The sequence below is a fragment of the Centropristis striata genome, chromosome 10 (assembly GCF_030273125.1).
Source record: "Centropristis striata isolate RG_2023a ecotype Rhode Island chromosome 10, C.striata_1.0, whole genome shotgun sequence".
Classification (NCBI taxonomy): domain Eukaryota; kingdom Metazoa; phylum Chordata; class Actinopteri; order Perciformes; family Serranidae; genus Centropristis; species Centropristis striata.
In genome coordinates, this window is record NC_081526.1 from 30,901,357 (window position 1) to 30,924,193 (window position 22,837).

The 22,837-nt window shown below is 38.6% G+C and overlaps 1 protein-coding gene across 2 annotated transcripts in view; it reads left to right on the top strand.

Moving 5' to 3' along the window:
* Nucleotides 1–22,837, top strand: part of tmeff2a (transmembrane protein with EGF-like and two follistatin-like domains 2a) — a 166,476-nt gene that overhangs the window by 121,001 nt on the left and 22,638 nt on the right. For both annotated transcript variants that reach the window (XM_059342571.1, XM_059342572.1), the window contains exon 5: nt 14,520–14,616. In XM_059342571.1, the coding sequence (XP_059198554.1) occupies nt 14,520–14,616 (97 nt within the window). The remainder of the gene's footprint in view (nt 1–14,519; nt 14,617–22,837) is intronic.

Here is a 22,837-nt window from a genome sequence, read left to right on the forward strand (position 1 = left end):
GATATTTTTTGCCCAGCGACCACTCGACAAACAGGAGTGTATCACAATTTTCCACAAGGGTGACTGGATAACGACGGAGAAGGAGAGGCTGTTTGTTACTCCCTGCCAGCTCATTCCTGTATATTCTCCACATTGTGCTGGGGCTTGGAGAGCAAATATGCCAAGGTTAGAGAGGCCTAGCTGCTAGTGCGAACTGAGAGGGAATTTAATTGAATTTCCAACAAGCATGCTGATGTGAGGTGCGGATAGGAAATTCAGAATCCTTGTGAGCTGTGTGTATGAGGACAAATAATGGAGTAATAGAGAGCAGAGATGGACAAAAAGAACAACATTGGCCTAATAAAAGTGATCCATTGCATTTTGATGCCTTGGTGGTGCTATCTTCCTCATTCATATAAAATTAAACAGACTTGAAATTAGGCAGAAACAAAGGCATGAATTATTTAGCGTGGTTGATTAAAAAAAATCATTTTTCCAGTTTAAGAGACAGCGAGCGCTGTGAGCCAGGGACGTGGCTTTGTCATACTGCATTAGTAAAATCAAACTTAAAATAGATGGGTGTCCTCTTTAGGGAGGAATAGCCTGCATTGCTTTCTCCCTGTGTTATTTGAAGTCCAATGTGACTTGCTTAAGGCTAGTTCAGCTTATTTCCGGATTAAAACAGGAATCTTGTCTGGGACACAACACAGGAAGGGACTGTTCGGAGGAGAAAAAAGCCATAACAAATACAGAGGAAGAAAGGCACAAAAGCTGATTCCACACCCTGTTGTTGCAGAAGCAGTGCACTGTGAAATGGTTTTTGCACCCTTCTGAGCTGCCCCAAATTCCATACCACCAGTAACTAGTTAATATATTGTAGTTTTTATGGTATAAATCAACATACACACAGTATTTATAGAGATGTTTTTCTGTACCATATAAGGATTCTGCTTATTACTCATTCTTCTGTTTTTAAAGTGGCTTTGCATGAGGTACTTACCCAGTGGTGGAATGTAACTTAGTACATTTACTCAAGTACTGTACTTGAGTACAATTTTGAGGTACTTTATTTGAGTATTTCCATTTTATGTAACTTTATACATCCACTCCACTACATTTTGAGGCAAATGTAAGACTTTTTACTTCACTACATTTTGCTGACAGCTTTAGTTACTTTTCAGGTCGAGATTTAACATATAAAACGTGATTAATTTCAAGTGATTAGACGTAGTTAAAAGTAAGTAGTTAAAATGAGCCCTACCTTGAGAAAATTTCAATGCTGCTTACATAAACGCATCAATGATATATATCCAATAATATACATAATATACATATATATAATTTTACTTACATACAGTACATTTTGATACTGATACTTTTGTACTTTTACCTCGGTAAGTTTTGAATGCAGGACTTTTACTTGTAGTGGAATAAAACAGTGTGGCATTAGTACTTTTACTTAAGTAAAGGATCTGAATACTTCTTCCATCACTGTACTTATCCAATGTCAGTGTATAACCTACAGTATATGGCGGTTGGCAAACCTAAAAATAATCATTATCAGTTTAAGTGTACATTATATTTGGAATATTTTCACTGCGTTAACTTGCAATCAGACACTTTCCAATGGGTAACTGAAGCTGTTTTATGCTATGCTGAACCAGGCTCCATTGACAAAAACAGTAATTTAAGCCCACAGAACATAGGAGTTGGAAGTCTTAACACTGGTTGATTGGTTAGTTAGTTTTGTTTTATTTTGTGACTTTTGTGTTCTATAAATTTAATTTGTACTCACCAATTAGTACGCTGTTGCCCATAAAGTTTAAACCATTTTTTTTCAGACACAATCCTCTGTTAATTGTGGCTTCATTTCTATTGTAATATATTTGGAAGAGATTGATTAATAAAGTTTTGAGGAGATATACACTTTATCTGTCAAGAATAAAACACATTGTCACAATCATTTCATGGAAAGAGGTTAAAAAATATTTTATTCCAACTTTATGAGCAACTGTGCACTTCATACAACCCCACTTAAAAAATTCCAAACTATCCCTTTAAGACTCAATGAAATACTGATAATTTGTGTGGGTAATTTATAAAGTTTGCATTATTTTGTTCAACAAGTGATTATTCCTAAATGTGAGCTTAACAGTATAATATTGGTACTGGGACCAAAACTAAAAGGAATGCATTGACATTGTGGAAAATGTGCTGATTTGCTGTCTTGCCAAGAGCTAGATGGGAAGATCAATATCCATCACGTCTGTGCTTTAACTCTGGGGCTAGTGCCAGGAGCTAATTAGCTTAGCTTAGCATAAGGACTAGAAGTTCAAAAAATACGCCAATACCAGCACATCTAAAGCTCACTATCAACACATACCTCATATATTTAATCCATACCCAGCAAAGACAAAAAGTTGTGGTTTTATGGGGAGTAATGTATTGTAAGTGTTTCTTGGCAACCCAGGGATGGGGTGGAGTGGTATCGATCTTCTCATCTCAATCTCATATATCCTAAAATCTGAACTGGCACCAGTATCACAAATGTTCAAATACCCAGCCCTAACCAGTGTGGATGCCTGAGGAAGGATATGTTACTTTAAATATCAATGTTCCTATAAAATTGGTATTAAAGCACTTTAATAATGAATATCTACAACCCAGATCCAGTGGTCAAGCTAATAGGCATTGACTTTTTGTAAATATACTCTCAATTCTGAATTTGATGCATTCTGTATTTATTCACATTTGATACGGCGTCCCAACCTTTTTGGAATCAGAGTTGTATTAAGATTTATCCATTATTAATCCCACAATGGGGAAATGATTCAGTGGTCAAGGACTACACACAGTCCATACTCAGTCTCCTTCATTTTTAGTTAAGAATGAAGAAAAAAAGCTGGTATAGAAAGACCAATTCCCCGAAAGTTTTTTAAGCAATACACTTTCCCAGAGCTCTTATTGACTGCAGATAGGTGACAGGATTGAAAAACAGTCACTGAGCCATTCAGGTGAGTGGAGAACAGAATGCAAGGTCTAATCCTCTCTGAGCTGGGAAAGATGAAGGTTTAAAGCCATAATTCCTCCTTTTAATCCATTCAGAAAGGCTCTGACCCAGTTGGGGCCCTTGTTCCTGGATTCGTAAACAGCTGCACAGTCACTGCCAGCTGTAGATGTACCTGGCTGCAGCTGCACAAAGGTACTCTGGCTTGTTCAGGGGGCAGGGAGGGTTTCAGACAGACATTCACAAACATAGCTGACCTTTCCCTGGTAGCTGTTTATCCTGATTTCCATCGGCCAGATCCATGCACGGAGCAATGCAAGTATACATTACTGTCTATTCAAAACTAATGGTGATGCTGGTGTTTTTTTGTTAAATGCACAAATAGAAGGAGCTGCACTGAATGCTAACCTGTCTGAACTCATACATTTTTTATCATTATCTGTGTTATTATTTTAATGAACTCAGAGCTCTGTGTGCAAAATGCTTCTGTTTGTCAGTCAGGTACTCATTAAGTCACTCAGTCAAATTGATTTGAGCATATTCTCCGCTGAATTGACTTCTCTGAAGTTCTCACTGACTTTCTTTCAGAAGCCCAGTCTCTCATTGTGAATAGTAAAAAGTTGAGGGAAAAATGAGAAAGTTTCTGACATAACCGCAACAACAAGCAATGCAATTAATGATTCCCAAAACGTCAAGTGTAAGGTCTAATTGCTACCTAACTAGCCAACATGTTGACAGGAGCGTATTTGCTGAAATGTTTTTGTGTGTCACTTCAGACGAAGAGAAGAGTTTTCAAGCACAACTTGCTACTCTCAGGGAAATCAGATCGTCAGAATAATGTGGCATTGCAAATTATTTATAGTTGCTTTGCCCAGAATGTGTAAGAATCCATCTTCTTGGCAAAGGTTGTTATTCACAAAGCCTCTAATACGTGGTGGGCAGTAGGGCTGGGTATCATAATGGGTTCACACATTTCCAATACTGGTACCGGTAATGAATGAAGTATTTAAATGCCGTGTCAAACTGGAAGGCATTTTTCAATACTGGAAGCAGTTCAGTTGGTAGCAAAGTATCAAATAATTAAAGTTCCGTGACCATTTCTATTGGTGATGTTGTTTAACACAAAGCAGAAACACTATCCTCCATATCAAGGTGATGGAAATGTCTTTTCACCTTCGAAAGGATGGAAGAGAACCAACACTATGTTGATCCACATATGGATCATCTGCACAAGCACCCCTCGATTACAAAGGATCGCCATCCTTTCTTATTGGGTCTTGCCAAAACTTGAGAGGAATCCAGCAACAAACCCTGGTTTGGATTTTATCAGAGTTATGGTGTGTTTGGGCCTAACTTGGCCGATTGCAAAACACAATCTCTACAGCTCAACAGCATCCCTCTTTTTCTGATGCTTCCATTATCTCACTGCACAGTTAGAAACAAGCACATTTACAGTCAATCTTTACTGAATGAGAGGTCAATGCCGCCAACCAGGATTGGCCTTTCATTGGAAAGCCTTACTATTTTAGCTCGTCTAAGCCAAATTGGAGAGAAATGTGCACAGGGTGAATACAAGGAGATCAATTCTCAGAAGAAAAGAGGTTTTGCCCGCTCTCTCAACAACAACGTCAGTCAAGTTAACAAACTCCAATGGTCAAAATCCAATGCCTTGTATCTGTATAATGTGAATAAAAGTGCTTTTTGTCCTCATTGGTGACCTTTTTAAACATTGCTAGATGGTTTTTATGTTGATCACAGAAGTAGCACTACATGGACTGTGTGTCGTGTGTTTCTGCCAATGCCCACCAAGCATTTTGATAGTATCATTATTTATATCGCAGTCATTATTGCCCAATGCCTGATTCATTTTGTCATCCGTGTCACTGAAACAACCGCCCTTGGCTCACTTTTTGGAGGAGCTTGGCTTCTCCTCATCGGCCTTATGGCTGACAAATGACTTTGTGAAAAGCGATATGGTCTCCTGCAGGAAAAAAAAGAAGAACAGAAATTGAATCCTGGCCTCTGTCGGCAGTCTCATCTGTCATCTTTTCAATATTGATGTCCATTATGTTTATGGATTATTTGGCTGTCTTCTGTTCTCTGGCCCGGCTCACCCTGTCAGATTGGCCACTTGGGGCAGCGGCCCGTTGATAATGCCATTTTGATTGATGGCTTTCATAGTTTAATTGTCAGCAGTGTTCTTTTAATGGAGCTCCCAACACAAAGACTACATCTTAGATGAGTCAGAGTTCAAACTGTGTGTACCGCTGGCAGTGTGGTGCAGATACAATGTGACTGTACCATAGATTCAGTATCATCATCCCAGGCCATTATCAGCTATTTGGCTCATGTTTATTGTTTCCTGTATCACCTTTCATGGATCACATGTCCGCTTACGGGAAGAAAACAGCCCTCTCTATGATTTATCACAGCTGCATCGTTTTGTTTCGCTGGCCTGGTGCAGTAATTTTGGAGTCTGTATACAACTCTTTTGGGACAGTTAATGCATCTGGGTATATGTACAGGGAGAAATATATTAGAAACACATAGCTAAGACTAATCCAGACTAATACAACAGACCTGCACCTTCATGCAGGCTATAATGTTCAGGTTTTGTTTTTTTGTTGATTTAACTTACTGGTAATTTTAGCTGGAATTTGCCTAACCCTTAGAGAAACAACAAACTACCCTTATTTGTTCCTTTTCATGGGGGGGATAGCAGGTCAGTAGTGCCACATAAGTGCAGATCAGCACTGTGTGTCAATTTGTTGCACTAATAAATCTGTAACAAATGCACTTTGAGTATATACATGCCATTTTCATGCTCAAATATTTCTCATAGGTTGTTGCAGCAATTTTGGGGTGGATTTGTTGCACAGATTTACAACGGTCACCACACCAGTTTTACCACTCAAATATGTATCAAAATAGTTAAATACTTAAAATTAAGACACTCAGACCTTGAGGAACACAAAAAAAACATCCACGCTGTGAATATGGTTTCGCAGACTTTTGATATTTTTTCAGCCATTGAATGGCAAGCACTTGAACGCCTCAAGGTCTCTAGTTTGTGGTTGTAGAGTTTTATGAGGCTGTGATTACCCTAGGGGTCACAGCGAGTCCTTTTACACAGCGAGGTCAAGTTTGGAACAGTAGAAATAGCTACTAACATCATAACACACCACACACATCATCATAACTGCATGCGTTTAGCCTCAAACTACATGGGATTCCCATTAAGTGGACATGTTTGTACAAGGAAGATGTGTGGGTACTCATAGAACACATTTTTATTCAGATAACTTGAGGTCAGAGGTCGAGGGCCCTCTTTGAAAATGTTTATGCTAGTTTCTTAGTTTCAAATTTGGTGTGTTATTTAAACCCCTACATATAAAAATATGACATGTTTGGTAGTAATGGATGCCTTAGGTCATGTAGTTTCATATGATACCAGGATCCACTATATCTATATAGCTATATATATATATAGGCTTCCAATATATATTTAATACATGTTGAATGCCATGTTTTGATATTTCAATGCACATACTGTCAATAAAAACCAAATAAATAAGTAATAGGCTGCAGGGATTTGAATAATTCACTGTAAAAATGTTTCGTCTGAACACAGCTGAAACCCTTTGAAGGGTGGTTCGGTAACAGCAGTGAGCCATAGGGGGTTTACACTAAATGTGCTTCAGCGACCACACACAGCCATATGTAGGATGTATCAGCCCTCTCCTCTCCTCCTCTCCCCGGTGTGTTTGCAACCAAGGTCGTAGTGGTCTTGCTCTGTTTTCCAGGGGTGTGTGGGCTTCATTCATCATCCGTATGATAGCTGCATGCTAGAGTGCCCTAAATCTCCTGTCTGTGTTTGGGTGTGTGTCTTTCTGTGTGTGTGGAGGTGTGTGTGTGTGTGTGTGCTCACTCAAAGAAATTGTCTCTCGTTCTCTCCGTATGCTCGCTCAAATAAATGATCTCTCTTCCTGTCTCCTTCCCTAAAACTCCCCTTTTGTTTCACTGATAGAGAAAGGCTGCAACACACCGTGCCTGTGCCCTTGTGCACACAGTACAGTATGTGATCAAGTAGGGAAAAGATGCTGTAGTGTACTGTAGCACTTTTTACTGTAATATCCAACAATAACATGAAGAGGAAAGAAAAGCAAACCGAGAACAAGAAGAATTACAAAAGCAAAACACAGGAACATTCAGCCCTCGTGTCAATATATAGTAGAGGCACCTCTGGCAGCAGTTACAGCCTGGAGTCTGTGTCAATAGGTCGATCAGCTTCGGGGGCGAATTGGACACTGCAATTCGAACCTCAATATTATTTGCAAAAGGACGCAAGTTTTGTCAGGTTGCATGAGGACAGTGGAAATTGAGCTGTAAAAAAAATCTGTTTTGGTGAACCTTATCCACTTAAGAGTCTCCAATATGGCCGCTGGAAAACTCTAACCCAGATGTCACGGGAGTTTTTATTCACAACCATAAAAGTGAGAGGTGAATCACCCTGGCAACAATGTCTCAGTACCATCTTCTCCATGACACCCTGTAGCTCATTAAGAGGACCCTTGATGGCCTTCCTCACTAGTTCCTGTCTTGCACTCACGGATGCATAAAGAGAATGGATACAGTGTTGGAGGTGGGGCTCTGTTCTGTCCTATGATAGTTTCTTAGTGAGAAACTAAACTACTTCTGGCTCTTCTGTATCAATGGTTCCCATAGACCAAGCGCACTAGAGACTTCCAGCGGCCGAGCCTGTTACTTTAGTGCACTGGCTATGGGAATAAAATGATGTAATCGTATGGCTCTTCTAGACTTTCCAAATGTCATCAGACCCAATTATTTTTGTCTGATAGTGAAACAAGTAATTTTTGCTGATTTGCTATGGGAAACATTTTGTAATGTATACTATTTTCAACAAGATCTCCAACCTTAACGCACATATGAGCATTTCAGGGCTCACAGTACCGCGGAGCATTCTAAATATAGGACACAAGCCGTCATACATACACATATGGTTTGCAGTTGGCAAATTTTCTTAGTAAGGTGTTAAAGACAGTTCAAACAGTAAATTCGTGTACGTAAATGCTGGAAGTGAAGAAGTTACGAGGGTGACGTAAGCTACCGGAAGTTGAGTAAAAAAAAACGTAAGTTACGTAACAAAATTTTTTTTTTTAAAAACATGAACCACGGAAGTCACGGAAAAAAACAGAAGTTACGTAAAAAGTTGTTTCCTTTGTTTACAAACAGGACATGAACCCCGTTCTCCTGGGTGACGGTCCACCATTTGTTTGAACCATCCATCACCCCCCTGCCCCGAGTGTGGCATCCGCCATTTAAACTCTCCATCTCATCAATCATTACTTGCAAGATGGCACCGGTGGACAGTCTAAAACATAAATGCGAATCGTATTTTGCTTTTTGCTGCCTGTATAAACGCCCCAATATTGTTGTTTTTGAGAAGAGACCAGTCCGACCAAAGGGTGACATCACAGTGACTGTGTCCACTTCCTGTATACAGTCAATGGTGCCTTTGTAATTTTCCTCATTTCAGAGCAATGCTTTATATCTAAAAGCTCTATTAAAGTGTCTTCCCTCTGGTTGGTACTTTTCAGCTCGTCTCGAGGTGTTGTTTGGACTGAATACAAGCTTTGATTGCAGATTTAGTCTAAAACAGGTGGACATAAACAGACATCGATTTTTAGTGGGCAGTGTGAATAGAATTTACTGTTACAAAAGTTACAAAATATTAAAACTCATCCTGAGGCTTTATGACTCCAATTCATCAATATATGAGGAAAGTTATAGAAATCAATGAGCTCCCTAACAGCCCCAGCTAACATCTGTACAGTTGATCTGAACCTTGGATGAATAAACAAATGACAAAACACTCCAAGGTCCAGATTTGCATGACTTTGTCATAATAAAGTCATAAAGTCCCATTGTAGTTTTTCCAATGACGGTTCAGCTGTTAATCCTTCCAGATGTTCCAGATGTTCTGTATTAACCTGCTTCACACCATCATATTAACAAGTGGTTCTTCAGCAATAGTTTGGTGCATTATATTGGTCCATAGATCAAGTTTGCAGTTTTCCTTTTGCTTTGTTTAATTTACCATGGATTTTTGTTTTATCACATTATGTGCAACTGGCAATATACATTAATTACCTAATTACAAATATGTTTCCTAGTTTGCCATGCACAGTGGTGGTCCCCGCTTCTATTTTATGACTCGCAGTAGCAGAAAAGTCATTCCCATTCTCTATGAGAGGCAGTATAGGTGAGTGCAGTGGAATCTCAGTTTTAAAAGCAGAAGTCACGGTTGAGTGTTTATGTAAATGTGTATGCATATATTAATGTATATAGTATCTACAGCATTGCAAAGCTCCAGACACCAGCAGAGGATTAGAGACCCTCTGGGGGTTAAATAGTAAGCTCCACAGCCCCTTTGGGAATGATCCACCACTTTTTGCTCCTCTGTCGTTTTATCTCTCATCCTGCTTATTTCCCCTTTTAATGATTATTTCATTTTAATCATTTTTTTTCCTTTCCTTTGCTCACTCTTCTTCTGCCTTCCCCGTCCTGTAGTGCTAAAGTCGTACAAAAGCAACACTTACATGAATACTGTGTTTATTAGAGTGAAGTGCTCAGCACAAAAACAACAAAGAGGAGACAGGATTTGGCGGAGATGAAGGTGAGGCTAGGACAGTAGTCACGGAGGAGGCTAGTCGACCGGTCTGGGCCGAGCGTGGATCGATACGAGGTGATGTAGGAGCTGGTGGGGGGGTGATTGTGGGGGCAGTAGATGGGCTAATCATTTCAGTCATTACCCAGCCGTGTCTCCTGATTCTAGGGATTAGCAGACGCAGAAACAGGGGAGATGTTGTGTTAGTGCTACAGGACACTCTATCAGGGATTTGAGGAGTGGAAAACACTGCCTGTCCCCAGTCGCCTTTGGTAATTGTGCCTGCAGTAGCGTGTTTGGGGATCTGGGGTAGAGTGTGTGGGTGTTAGCTGTAATGTTAGGGGAGCAGAGGACAGAGAGAAGAGGGGAAATGTTGGCATTTGCGTCGTGCATGTACGTGCACACGGGTAAGAAATACGAGCAGGAATTACAGATTCTCTCTCTCTCTTTCTCTCTCGGAGAAGAGGAGAGGAGAGTCGTGGGAGAGCTTACATGCTTGCCAGCCCACAAGCCTTTATGTGGAGCTGATCATTTGACAGAGTACAGAGCTAGAGAGACAGACGAGCCCCGGTGCTGGCGAAAGCTCTGTGAAAATTTCCCACACCACGTACATACACGACGGGTTGAAATAAGGGGAAATTGCATTTACGTCAGCGGTCAAAGAGTCACAAGCTTATTTAATTGAACTGTCATGCAGGTTGAACACTTGAGAACACGGACAACATGCCTTCTAAGTATATGGAGAGGAACATGGGTTTGTAAGAGTGGCTTTCATTAGTGAGTTTAAAAGGGGAACTTCACTAATTTCACACAAAAAAAGGTCAGTTTACTTGTTATGAAGGGTAGTACTTGTGCCATGAGTACTGTGAGTTGTATAATGTCTTACATGTAGCAGAAAGGCTGCATTACAAACATTATGGTAAGTGTTTTGGGAGCTTGAATCATACTAGGGACTAAAAGTACCCTTGCTGCAATAAGAACAACTTGTACTGAATTCACTATTGCGTAGCTACAACAGCACACATTACTACATGATTTCTTTTTTAAATGAAGTTATTTTTTCTGAACTTTTCATAGCATTTCCAAGCATTTATCACTTATAAAATACTTAAAAAATAAATGTCACTTTGGGCTTGTTATTTTCATGCACATGGCTGCGGAAGTGATTAAATCAGCCACTTAAAGTGACATTTAACTTAAAGTTAAATTTAGCACTGCACTTTGTCTTTTCTCAAACTTTTGAAAGCTCCCTTCAGAGAAGACAATATACAACTGTTTTTTGTCAGCTGATACTCCTCATGACTAGTGATGAGTTTTGTGTTATTTAAGGCTGGGGTAGGTGGTTGGGTGTCATTGGGCGAATTGCAGCTGGAGATTTTGTGACATGGGTGATGAAGCATTAAATTCAGCGTCATCTTGCTATACGTCCATCGCCATCTTTGTTTTTTGAAAGCGGGAGAGACCATATTTGGACTTGGAGGCAAGAGGACGGGTGTATATTAAAATAAACTGTTAACTCTGAGGCAAAATGTACGTTGGTTACCAGAAAAATTAAACAGCCGACTCTTTGGAGTGTCTTTTAGTTCAATTTAATGCTGAACAAGACATTTTTAAATGACCAAAATGTTTCATGAACTGAAAACAAGGTGAAAGGTTCAAAGTTCTGAGACGAAAAAAAGGCGAACAAGTTCACGGCTGTTTGGATGTCCACAGTGCGGTGGATATGTATTGTTCTGCTTCTATCCTGACAATCAAAGGGAACCACGCCCCAAATCATACCCTGCTTTATCATCTATTTTCTTGTAAATGGGACTATTATTTACACAATTACATCATATTGCATTGAAGAAGACTTGAAACTAGCAATTGAGACCATAATGTTGCCACAATATTTTTTTTCTGAGGTAATAAATCCAGTGAAAATTACATTTTGTAGTGAGATAGATAGGACCGGACTTCTTTTTTCACTGCTCAGACCGGAGGTTGCCGCCTGTCTGTGACACATTGACTCATTGTTGACCAATACCACATCAAGAGATCAAAATTTCAAGAAATGCCATCCATGTTGTGATTTGGCTGCAATAATTACATTTTTTGATGATTTAGATGAAGAGTACTTCTGTTCTAGAAACCGCTTCGAAACCCGCTTACTGTCAATTTACCTAGGAAAGTCATCCATCCTCTGAATGTTTCATGAGGCTGTGATTATGCTAGAGGTCACAGCAGGTCATTTTCTACAGTGAAGTTTCAGAAATGCTCTCAGTAAAATACAAAAGAGACTAATATCATCACACATGAATTATATTGGGCTCAATGAACCTCAGCTATCCAGTCATGCCTAATTTATGCAATCCCAACACTGTCGTGGACACATTGACCCAGTGTTTCCTTTTAGATTCCTGTCAGGATTTGTAGAACAATAGTTAAACCTTATCTGAAGAATGATGCATCTCAGTGGTACGCTGAAATTCAACAGAGAAAGTTTTGTTAAACTATGATGAGGTTCATGCTATGAGTAGCAGAGACAGGTGGCGGGATAAAGAGTCTTGTTCCCGCCAGCTTTGCATGTACCGCTGCTTGTCTTCCTGCCAGAACATACAGTGTGTAGTTCCTGTAATTCACTGTATTCTGTGCAAGAAAACTGCATAAGTATCTTGTGTTTAAATTGGGAAGTGTTTGGAAAAAATTTCAGTAGCAAATTAAGCTAAAGTGAAACTTAGAATGCATTACAATCTAGTATCATACATGAGATTATTTGCTGAACACGAAGATGATTTGGCGTTAAAGCTCCACCATGTGCCAACGCAGCTTCACACCTCATAGTCCTGCCAGTCCTGTGACCTGAAGGTAAAGTGAACCAATGCTGTGAATACAGAACGTACATCTCGCCACCTGACTGCAAATGTTCAGCATTCAGAGGACACGGCTACTTTCCAACACCTGCAGCTTCAGACACAGCTTCAAACGGGCGAAGAGGGAAAAAAAGCAGTGAAGTGAAGGCAAAAAGCAGGACGTTTGAAATGAGCTTAACATCCCCAGCAAAGGAACTTTTCAATCTTGTAGGCTGCATTGTGTGTTTGGACACAGGCAAGGGAGGAATGGAGCTGTTGGGATAATCTGACCTAACAGCCACAAAATCCAAGCCGAGAGTTCTGGAGGAGGAAAGTCACATGCTAACTAGATTCAGCGGTAACGTTAAGTGACTTTGACCTTAAAATAAGAGTCAAACCCAACTTAAGCCTGACAGCGGAAAATCAGGTTAAACCTCCCTACCAGTGCTCTTTTCAATTCATTCAGCGTGTCGCCAGGGATCACAAGAAATAACAAAAGTTTCAGAAGGGGAAATGAAAGTGGCCACACAAGGGAGCAATGCATGGCGGCAGCAGTGCGGGTGTCTATGCATGCGTTTGTTGGGGAGATTAAAGATATGACATGTGGAAATGATGCCAAGTTCCACCTCTTCGTCTTCTTTTCCCAAACTCGTCCTCACGGGCCCGAGTAAGTTTAAAAATAGAGCTTTTCTAATGGAGAAGAGGGCCGAGGGGAAAGAGAAGAAGAGCGAAAGCGTGCAGAGACTGGAGGAGTCCTCTGTGGTAGGAGAATGCAATTTGAGATTGGCCAGATTGCTTTTTTTTTTTTTCTACTTCCCTCTCCCCCACGGCCGCTCATGAGGCGTGATATGCACCGGCGGGGTCCCTAAGCCGCCATAAGCCTGACGCCGGTACCCACCCCACCGCCGTGGAGTCGTAGCACTCACAGCGAGAGAAAATCAGCACGATGGAAAAAAAGAAAGGGACTCCAAAAAGATCAGTGGGGGATATTAGGAGTGATAGATGAGAGTCAGACAGGGAGAGTCTGCAGGGAGAGCAGGAGGCTGGAGAGAAAGGAGAAGGAGTGAAAGGATGAAGGAGATAGCTTGGTGGGATTACGCTGGGATATGGGAGAAGTGCGCTTGAGCCGTCCGAGGCTGATTTCTCACGGTTACATTGTGTTTTGGGCGGTTGCATTGTAACGGCTCTTTGTCACAGGTTTGTATTCCCCCTCAATGAACTAGTTGCGTGTTAATCAAACATAGTCACACACTAGGGCTGGGAGATTAATCAACTTTTATTTTCAATTAAGATTTTGGCTTCCAACAATAGAAAGGAGATAAAACAATTATTGTGCTGCACTCCTTTTCACTTCGGTGCTCTTGTTCCATCTTGTGTCATAAATCCAGCGCACTCCTTCTTTACTTTACAGCTGTTACTGACTGGAATATGTTGAAGATTGTTTACAAAATTGTTGAATGTGTGATACATTTTCAGCAGGTTGTGTCAGTGCACTACAACATATTTAATATTTATTTTATTTTGGACTGATTTACTTTTATTTAATATTTATTATATTATATTATTATTATTATATTATTATTATAATTATATATTATTATTATTATTATTATAATATTATATATATTGAATACAGCCCTAGTTACAACACAGTTAATCTTATTTATTTTCGTCAAATTTACTTTTATTTCTTAATGTATTCATTTATATGGTGTATTTCTGTATTAATTTATCCCTTTTTACATGCATTTTTTTATTTGCTTTTCAGTTGAATTACATTTAGAGTTCAAGGAAGTCCTCTGTTAAAACACCTTTTTTAAATATAAATTCAATAAATGCATAATGTTTACAAAGTGAATGACTAATGGTGTTAAATAGTTGTGATGTCAATAGTGGCCACATTAATTGTGTGATTTTTTTCCCCTATCACAAACATATTGTTACAGATGATGATGATGATGATGATGAATGAGACATTAAATCGTGTTCCTTTGTGTGTTCCTGTCACTTTCAGGAGGCGAGGGCTCAGCTGAGGCTGGGCAGAAGGAAACGTCCACCTGTGATATTTGTCAGTTTGGGGCTGAATGCGATGTGGACGCAGAGGACGTTTGGTGAGTTTGCACACACACAAAATATTTGTTTTTGCTAAGGCCTTGTGACACAAGTTGACCTACAGAGGGCTGGCATGAAAATAAAATCTGACACTTTTTCACACCACACTCGATATAGCTATTTAATCTTTTGTTTTCTGAAAAATGAAGACAAATCGAAAATAAAATAATTATTTTAACAATAAAAAATAGTCTGTATGTATTCAAAAATTAAGTAATTTCCTTCACAATTAAGTATTTCTTATTTAGGGTCATAGGTTACATGTTTTATGCTTCTTGTAAGTATAATACAATAATCTGATATCCACTTGTGTATTTCTTGTATAGCTTTACGGCTGGACAATATGGAGAAAATCAATCGCCATGATATGTTTGACCGAAATCCATAGTATTAATATTACAATGATATAGTAGTGTTGACGACGTGCTTTCACAAGATATATACAGAATAACATTTCTGATCAGTAATCATCAGTGATGGTGTAAGTGTATATAATCGCTTATAACAAATAATAAAAAAGCTAAAACAGTGTATGTTTAGACAATGATTTCCCCCTAACAGTAATGCAGCCTTTATAACCAGGAAAAGACAGTATCTAGATATGGTGAAATCCAATACTTAGTGTCATATTACAATATCGATATAAATGGGTATATTGCCCATAGGGATGGGAATAATAAAAATCAATGATCGATAGATGGTGGTTAAGAATTTAGTCAATCATGTGGAATTTTTGATCAATCTATGTATTTTTTAATTTTATTTTATCTCTGACTGCGTATCAGTATCGCTGAACTGAAACACGTCCGAGCGTTCAGTGCGGCTGTACGACAATAAGCCAATGAACTTAGAATTAAGTTGGATAAAGGTACAGTTAGCAAACTAAAAGTTGCAATAACAATTATAAAACACACAGAGTATTTACTTGAGCAAAACTAGCTTACTGTATCAAACCTTGCTGGCATGAATTATAAGGTTTAATTTTATTCAAAACTTAGTTAAACACGAAACGCACTTAAATATGAAGATTACTGTGAAAACTAACCTCATGCCTCTTCGGGGGCTAAAACATAAAACATTGAACTCCTTGACGTTATCTTTGCAGTATCATGTCACCTGAGTTATTTTTTGATCAACAGGAAGTCTCTTTTTGTCCTTTCAAAATAAAAGCATGCCTTATAAAAACAGGCTTTTGCATAGTACTGTATATATAAATTTTATTTTGCCCATATATGGAGTATGTATAAAAACATCGTGATTAATCAATTAATTGTTAATCGTTAACGTTTCTTCCAAAACGCCCATCCCTAGTAGAGACAGAACACCAACCCAAAGCCTCTGTATCTGACCTGGGAATGAGACTCAGCCATTAGAATCACATAGCGCCCATTCTAATTGATAACATTGGATTTATTTCCCAGTGCCACCACACAGCTAGTCTCAAGTGATCTTGACACCTTTTAACATTCTCTATCAAAAACACCCCGTATATTTGTTATTTGAAACATTTTGGAAGGAAGAATTTAGATTGAAACTCTTTTATACTGCACACATCTGCTGCTGAACACCCACTGAGGTTTAGTGCATGGTTGACCATTTCATTTAACCTCAATTACTAGAGCAGGGCACAGAGAGAAAGGAGATTTTCGCTTATTCTGGAAATCCAATTACTATCCTTACAGGACTTGCCAATGTCAGGCCAAAAATGACTTTGACTCACACAAGAAAAACTAGTTCAGGGAAAGAAATAACGTTTGTCGTGAATTTAACCATTTGTTGCAGATGAGACGGATGCAGGTAATGTGTTAGCAGCTCCCCCGCACACATTAGCAAAGAAGCAGCACTAGAAACGTCCCCGGGGGTACATAATAAACATGCGGGTGCAGAGCACAATTAGACGAAAGGCTTGACTGGTGAACTGTTTCCAGCAGCAGACAGAAGCATCGGTGTGTTTGCTTTATACGGCTTAAATGAAGCAACATTACTGATTTGGTGTGGAACAAGGATCAGCTGGTATCAGCAAAAGGAAGGCAGTGCTTATAAGAAATCCCAGACGTACCGCTAGAAATTAGAAGTGCCCTGAGAGTATGACTCTATCAAACTGCCTGATGTAATGGAAAGATAATGTACCCTGGTGTGCAATAACCGTAATGCCAACGAATGGTTTCATGATGCATTCTGAGCCTTGTTGCAAATACCAAACAGCTGGAGTCCACTCCTCCTGATGCCACCCACTTTCACAAATGCACCTTAATATTCTACTAACACACCGAAATGGATTTATTGGCAATTTCTTAAACCCCAAAGGTGGAATTCATAAGGTCACGACAGCGCAATGTACTGTACCGCACACAAAACTGAAAACATAAAGAGGAAAATGGAGCCTGGAGCATGTGCAGGATAACGGGAAGGCGGGCAGTTACACGATAAGAAGACCCCGCAATAAGAAGACAATGGCTAAGACAAGAGAGGCAGTGAAGTCAATAATGTATCTCGTTAAAAAAGCAGTTGACACAAACAGACGTATGAATATTTCAGTGCTCCTTCTTGTAAAACGGAAACTACAAGTACTCTTTAATCTTTCAAAGGCCCCAAAGGTGTTTTGACAAGAATGTTTCTGGGGAATAATCAGACAGGTGATTGCAACCCAACAGCAGGTAATTTTCATCAAACTGCAGCCAAGCGGTGGCGTAGCGTCGGATCATTTTGATTAAAATGACAGGTTATTCTAATCAGGCGTCGGAGGCTGATTTTAATCAAACAAACCGTCAGTTAATCAAACAATGAGTGCAGAGAGATGACTGTAATCAAAAGCCAGGTGATGGCAAAGCGATGTGTTTATTAAAATACATTTTTCTTATTTTCATATAAACAATGCAAAGTGATAAATAACTGATGGTAATGTAAATGTTAGCCACTGCATGGAGTGTTTAAGGGGATGTGGGACTCTTTTCATTTCATTATTCATGTTTGTCTTGTTCAGCTTGGGAGCGTTCTTTCATCTGTAGTGATAGGTTGTTGTTGTTTTTTTTCCCCAGCCAAGAGCAGTTAGCTTAACATTTGTCAAGTTGATCCAAGAAATATCCAGTTTTTAAGGAGATGTTTGATATTTTTGAAAATGTGCCTTTTCACTTTCTTAGAGGTAGATAAGAAGATCGATACCATTCTAACAGAGTGCTATCGATCTTCTCATCTCACTGCCGGCAAGAAAGTGAAAAGGTGTGTTTCCAAAGAAAAAGTTTCAAGCTCTTCCTTTAAAAGTTGTTTCCATTGGGACCAGACGATGGTTACTGTGTCAAATCAGGCCATCATGAAGTCAGACATTCTTGCTGTAACTTCATTTCATTTCATTTCATTTTATTAATTCTTCTTTTCGAACCGAAAAACAAATAAACAACATAAACTACAACAGCGTAGGCTAGATGCATATACATATTCATACACATACTCACATAGACACAATTAAACAGATGTACATAAACATATAAACATGTACAAAAGAGATTTTTTCTTTTTTCATTGTATTAAAAAACACAATCATCCTGTTCTTAAAGCCATTTGATAGTTTGGCCAACATGTAAGTGTATGTTGATTGCTCAAATATAGCATTATGCAGCACTGACAACTAGGGATGGACGTTTGGTAGAAACCTGCCAACTCAAGCATTTATAATGATCAATTAATCGATTAATCTCAATTTTTTTATACATACTCCAGCATATATAAAAACATGCATACATGGTCAAAATATAAGATGTATGTATATATATATATATATATATATATATATATATATATATATATATATATATATATACATATATATATATATATATATACATATATATATATATATATATATATACATACATACATATATATATATATATATATACATACATATATATATATATATATATATATATACATATATATATATATACATATATATATATATATATATATATATATATATATATATATATATATATATATATATATACATATATACAGTACTGTGCAAAAGTCTAAGGCCTGTTTTGATGATGGACGCTTTTATTTTGAAAAGGACAAAAAAATACTTTTTTCAATCGTAAAACAAATTCAAGTGAGATGATACTGTAAAGATAACATCAAGGAGTTCAATGTTTTATGTTTTGGCCCCAGAAGAGGCATGAGGTTAGCTTGTTTACAGTAATCTGCATATTGAAGTGTGTTTTGTGTTTAAATAGGTTTTGGATGAAATTACACTCAGTAATTCATGCTAGCAAGGTTTGATACAGTAAGCTAGTTTTGCTCAAATTAATACTCTTGTATTTCTGTGTGTTTTATAATTGTTATTGCAACCCTCAGTTTGCTAACTGTAGCTTTATGCAACTTAATTCTCAGTTCATTGGCTCATTGACGTAGCCTGGGTATCATTGACGTACGGTCCAGAACTGACAATCAGCAGTAAATTAAATTAAATTTAAGAAATACACAGATCGATTAAAAATTTCACGTGATGACCAAATCCTTAACGACCATTAATAGATCATTGATTAATTATTCTCATCCCTACTGGCAGCCACCGTTTTAACCTCATAAAGTTGTCAAAGGGAACGGGCCACAATTTGAAATATAGTTTGTGTATCTGCTCCGTGATTGGGATGCACTCCTAAATGTAATTGGTTCTGTCTTGGCCCACGCTACAGCCGTTAACAAAGTTTCATGAATATCAGTCCTGTAGTCGTTCTGTAGTCCTGCTGACGGACAGACAATCACTGCACTATAAACACTGTACAATATTTCTATGATTTCATTTATATGTGTAATATTCTTTGTGCAGTGGTCCATATCCAACTCCTACCTCTGTTTACGTTGTATATAATGTTCCTACAGTTTTTTATTCATTTTTATTTTAATTGTTAATACATTTTTTATATTTCTACTTGTTTATACTGTAAATTGTTAATAATTTATTATATTTTTACTTGTTTTTTTTTGCTAATACCTCTCTTATGGGGCAGTCCGTGACCTAGAGGTTAGGAATCAGGTTTGAATCCCGGTACTGACAGGTCTAGGACTGAAGTGCCCTTGAGCAAGGCACCTAACCCCCCCTCCACAGCTCCCCGGGCGCAGTAATGTGCTGCCCACTGCTCCTTGCATGGTGTGTTCACTTGTGTGTAAAAAAGGATGGGTTAAATGCAGAAGTTGAATTTCCCCATTGTGGGATTTATAAAGTAATCTTCTTCTTCTTCTTATATTTCTAATTTATACTACTGTTTACTATTTTGTGTTTTTTTGTTATCCACCTCGCTGCTGTGACTCTTGAAATTTCCCCGTTGTGGAACTAATAAAGCAAACCTTAGACAAACCAAGCCAAAAACACAAGGAGGTAAAGATCAGTTTTCATGCCCAATGCTCATTTTTGTTCTGCTGCCATGTCAGTGGGACCGGGCCGTTATTAGGATGCTATCATGAGCTCTGAACTGGGAACAACCTCTGCAGGGCTTGCAACTATTTTTCTACTTTTGGCACACAGAGATGACCCCCCACATCTTTAATCCCACCTAAAAAGCTCTGATTGGCAGATTGAGGACAACTTCAACTTGCTGAAGGCAGCAATTGAGCGTTTTGGAACTAGGCTGGACTATTAATGCAATGAAAACATGACTTTTTTCTAAATGTAAGCACATGTTGAGACACTTGTAACGGTGTAATTATGTCAAGACATTGCTATGCTGTTATTTCCTTTTTTTAATTTCTTTTTAAACGTGACAGCATAAAAGACTGCGTGACAATTATAATGAAGGGTTATTGTCATAATTAATGTGCTTAGAAATGATGCTTTCACTGAGCGGTCTGGTCAAGAGAAAATTGCCAACATTTCTTTTATTGTATTTGTTCTAATTTTGCACTCACCATTGAAGTGGATTGAAATAAGGAATAGAAAAATGTGCTCAGTGTTGAGACTGAAATAGTGTATGTTGCTTGAACCTGTTTTGGCTGCTCTATAGGGCTTTGACCCTGGTGTGGCAATGAGCCTGGCTTTCCTTACACCACCTCTGTAGCTCTCTGCACTCTGGAGGCAGGAGGCAGGCAAAAAAGACCAATTTACCCCTCAAGGATCAATAGAGTGTCGCAAAAACCCATTTAGATCCATTTGTGGTGTAAAACTGTAATTACCCACAAAAACCCATGCTTTCAAACCCATCAATAGCACCCATCAGTGTTGATAGAATTAAGGTAGAGGAGGAGCAGATAGCGAGCGAGTCGTAGAGACACTTACTGTGTGAACGCTGGCTTTAGACGTCCTGAGAAAGGCCTTCATAAAGCCCATTCTATGGAAAAGAAAAGGGCATTTCAATGGCAGGTCAGACAGACAAGTCTGCTCACATCTTTCTACACAGGAACAAGACACCCAGAAATCATTTGTGATCGTTTAGCCTTTTTCTTTTAATTTGCTTTGTGGTCGTTTCACATCTCATTGTGGTCATTTTGTCATTTCTTTGTAGTAATTTTGGGTATCTTTATAGTCTTTCTACATCTCTATGTGGTTGTTTTGCTTTCTTTTTGTCAGTTTTGCCCATTTTAGTGTTTTTTTTTATCATTTTGTGGTGGCTTTGTCACAATTTGTAGTTGTTTTATTTATCTTTGTAGTCTTTTTACATCTCTCTATGGTTGTTCTTTCTTTTTTGGTCATTTTGTATCTTTTCATGGTTGTTTTGCATCTCTTTGTGGTGGCTTTGTCACAATTTGTAGTTGTTTTTTTTAATCTTTGTAGTCTTTTTACATCTCTCTATCGTTGTTCTGCTTTCTTTTTTGGTCATTTTGTATCTTTTCATGGTTGTTTTGCATCTCTTTGTGGTGGATTTGTCACTATATGTGGTTGTTTTATTTGTCTTTGTAGTCTTTTTACATCTCTCTGTGGTTGTTCTGCTTTCTTTTTTGGTGAGTTTTGCCTTTTTAGTGGTTGTTTTGCATCTCTTTGTGGTGGATTTGTGACTTTGTACTTGTTTTGTGTGTCTTTGTGTTCTTTCAAATCTCTTTGTGGTTGTTTGGTGTCTCTTGGTAGTTTTTAACAGCTATCTCTGTGTGGTTGTTGTATGTCCCGTTGTGGTCATTTCTTTGTTTTCTGTCTTTGAAGTCATTTTGCGTCTCTTTGTGGGTGATTTTTCACTCTTTGTAGTTGTTTTATGTATCTTTGTAGTCTTTTTACATCCCTCTATGGTTTCTTTTTTGGCCATTTAGTATCTTTTCAAGGTTGTTTTGCATCTCTTTGAAGTTATTTTTCTAATCCTTTGTCATTTCTCTCATCTCTTTTGGGTTGTTTTACATCTAATGGTCCTTTTGTATCACATTGTGGTTGTTTTGCATCTCTTTGTCATCATTGTGTGACACTTTGTAGTCTTTTTTACATCTCCTTGTAGTTGTTTTGTGTCTCATTGTAGTCATTTGATGACCTTTCCAACAAGAACTGTTACATGTCACTCCTCTGACTCTAGATCTGACCTCCTGACCCCGTTCACTTGTTCATAAATTCTATAGCCTAATATATTTCCATATACATCCCTTCTTTTCTCTATCTCCCTTTATGTTTCAGCATTGCTGATTTGTTCTCTCACTCTCTCTCTGTGTGCTCTTTCTGTGTGTGTGTGTGTCTCTCTCGCCCCCTCTCCCGGTCTGCCCGTTCTCCACTCTCTCACTCATTTTTTTCAAAGGATTACAGTGAAATTTGAGGCTAAGGATTATGAAAATCAATTCTATGTTCACTTGCAATAAGGTTTGCCGCTCAGGATTTGTACACAACATGAGGCAGTCAGTGGATAGGTTGTGTGTGTGTGTCGTGTGTGTGTGTGTGTGTGTGTGTGTGTGTATGTGTGTGTTTACATGTAAAGTGGCCTTTTCAGTTGGGAGCCAGCAGATAGTGTGGGGGCGGGAGGGGAGGGAAATAATCTCAGAGAACTAATCAATACGACACATCCTGCTAAGAAAGTAGCCACACGCACATGTGACACACACTCTGACATGTACATTCACACACACACGAACACTTCTCTACCCCTTTGTGCCTCTTAGCAGCTCGTGTGAAGGAATGATTCGCTTTGTGTGTGAGAGAAAAGGGAGGAAACAAGGTTTATCACAGCGACGGCTGCTGTCTCGTGCATGCACACGACTGTTTGTGCACGCCGGTCTGCGGGTGTTCGAGTGTGTGCGAGGAGCATTAGGATGTGTTGA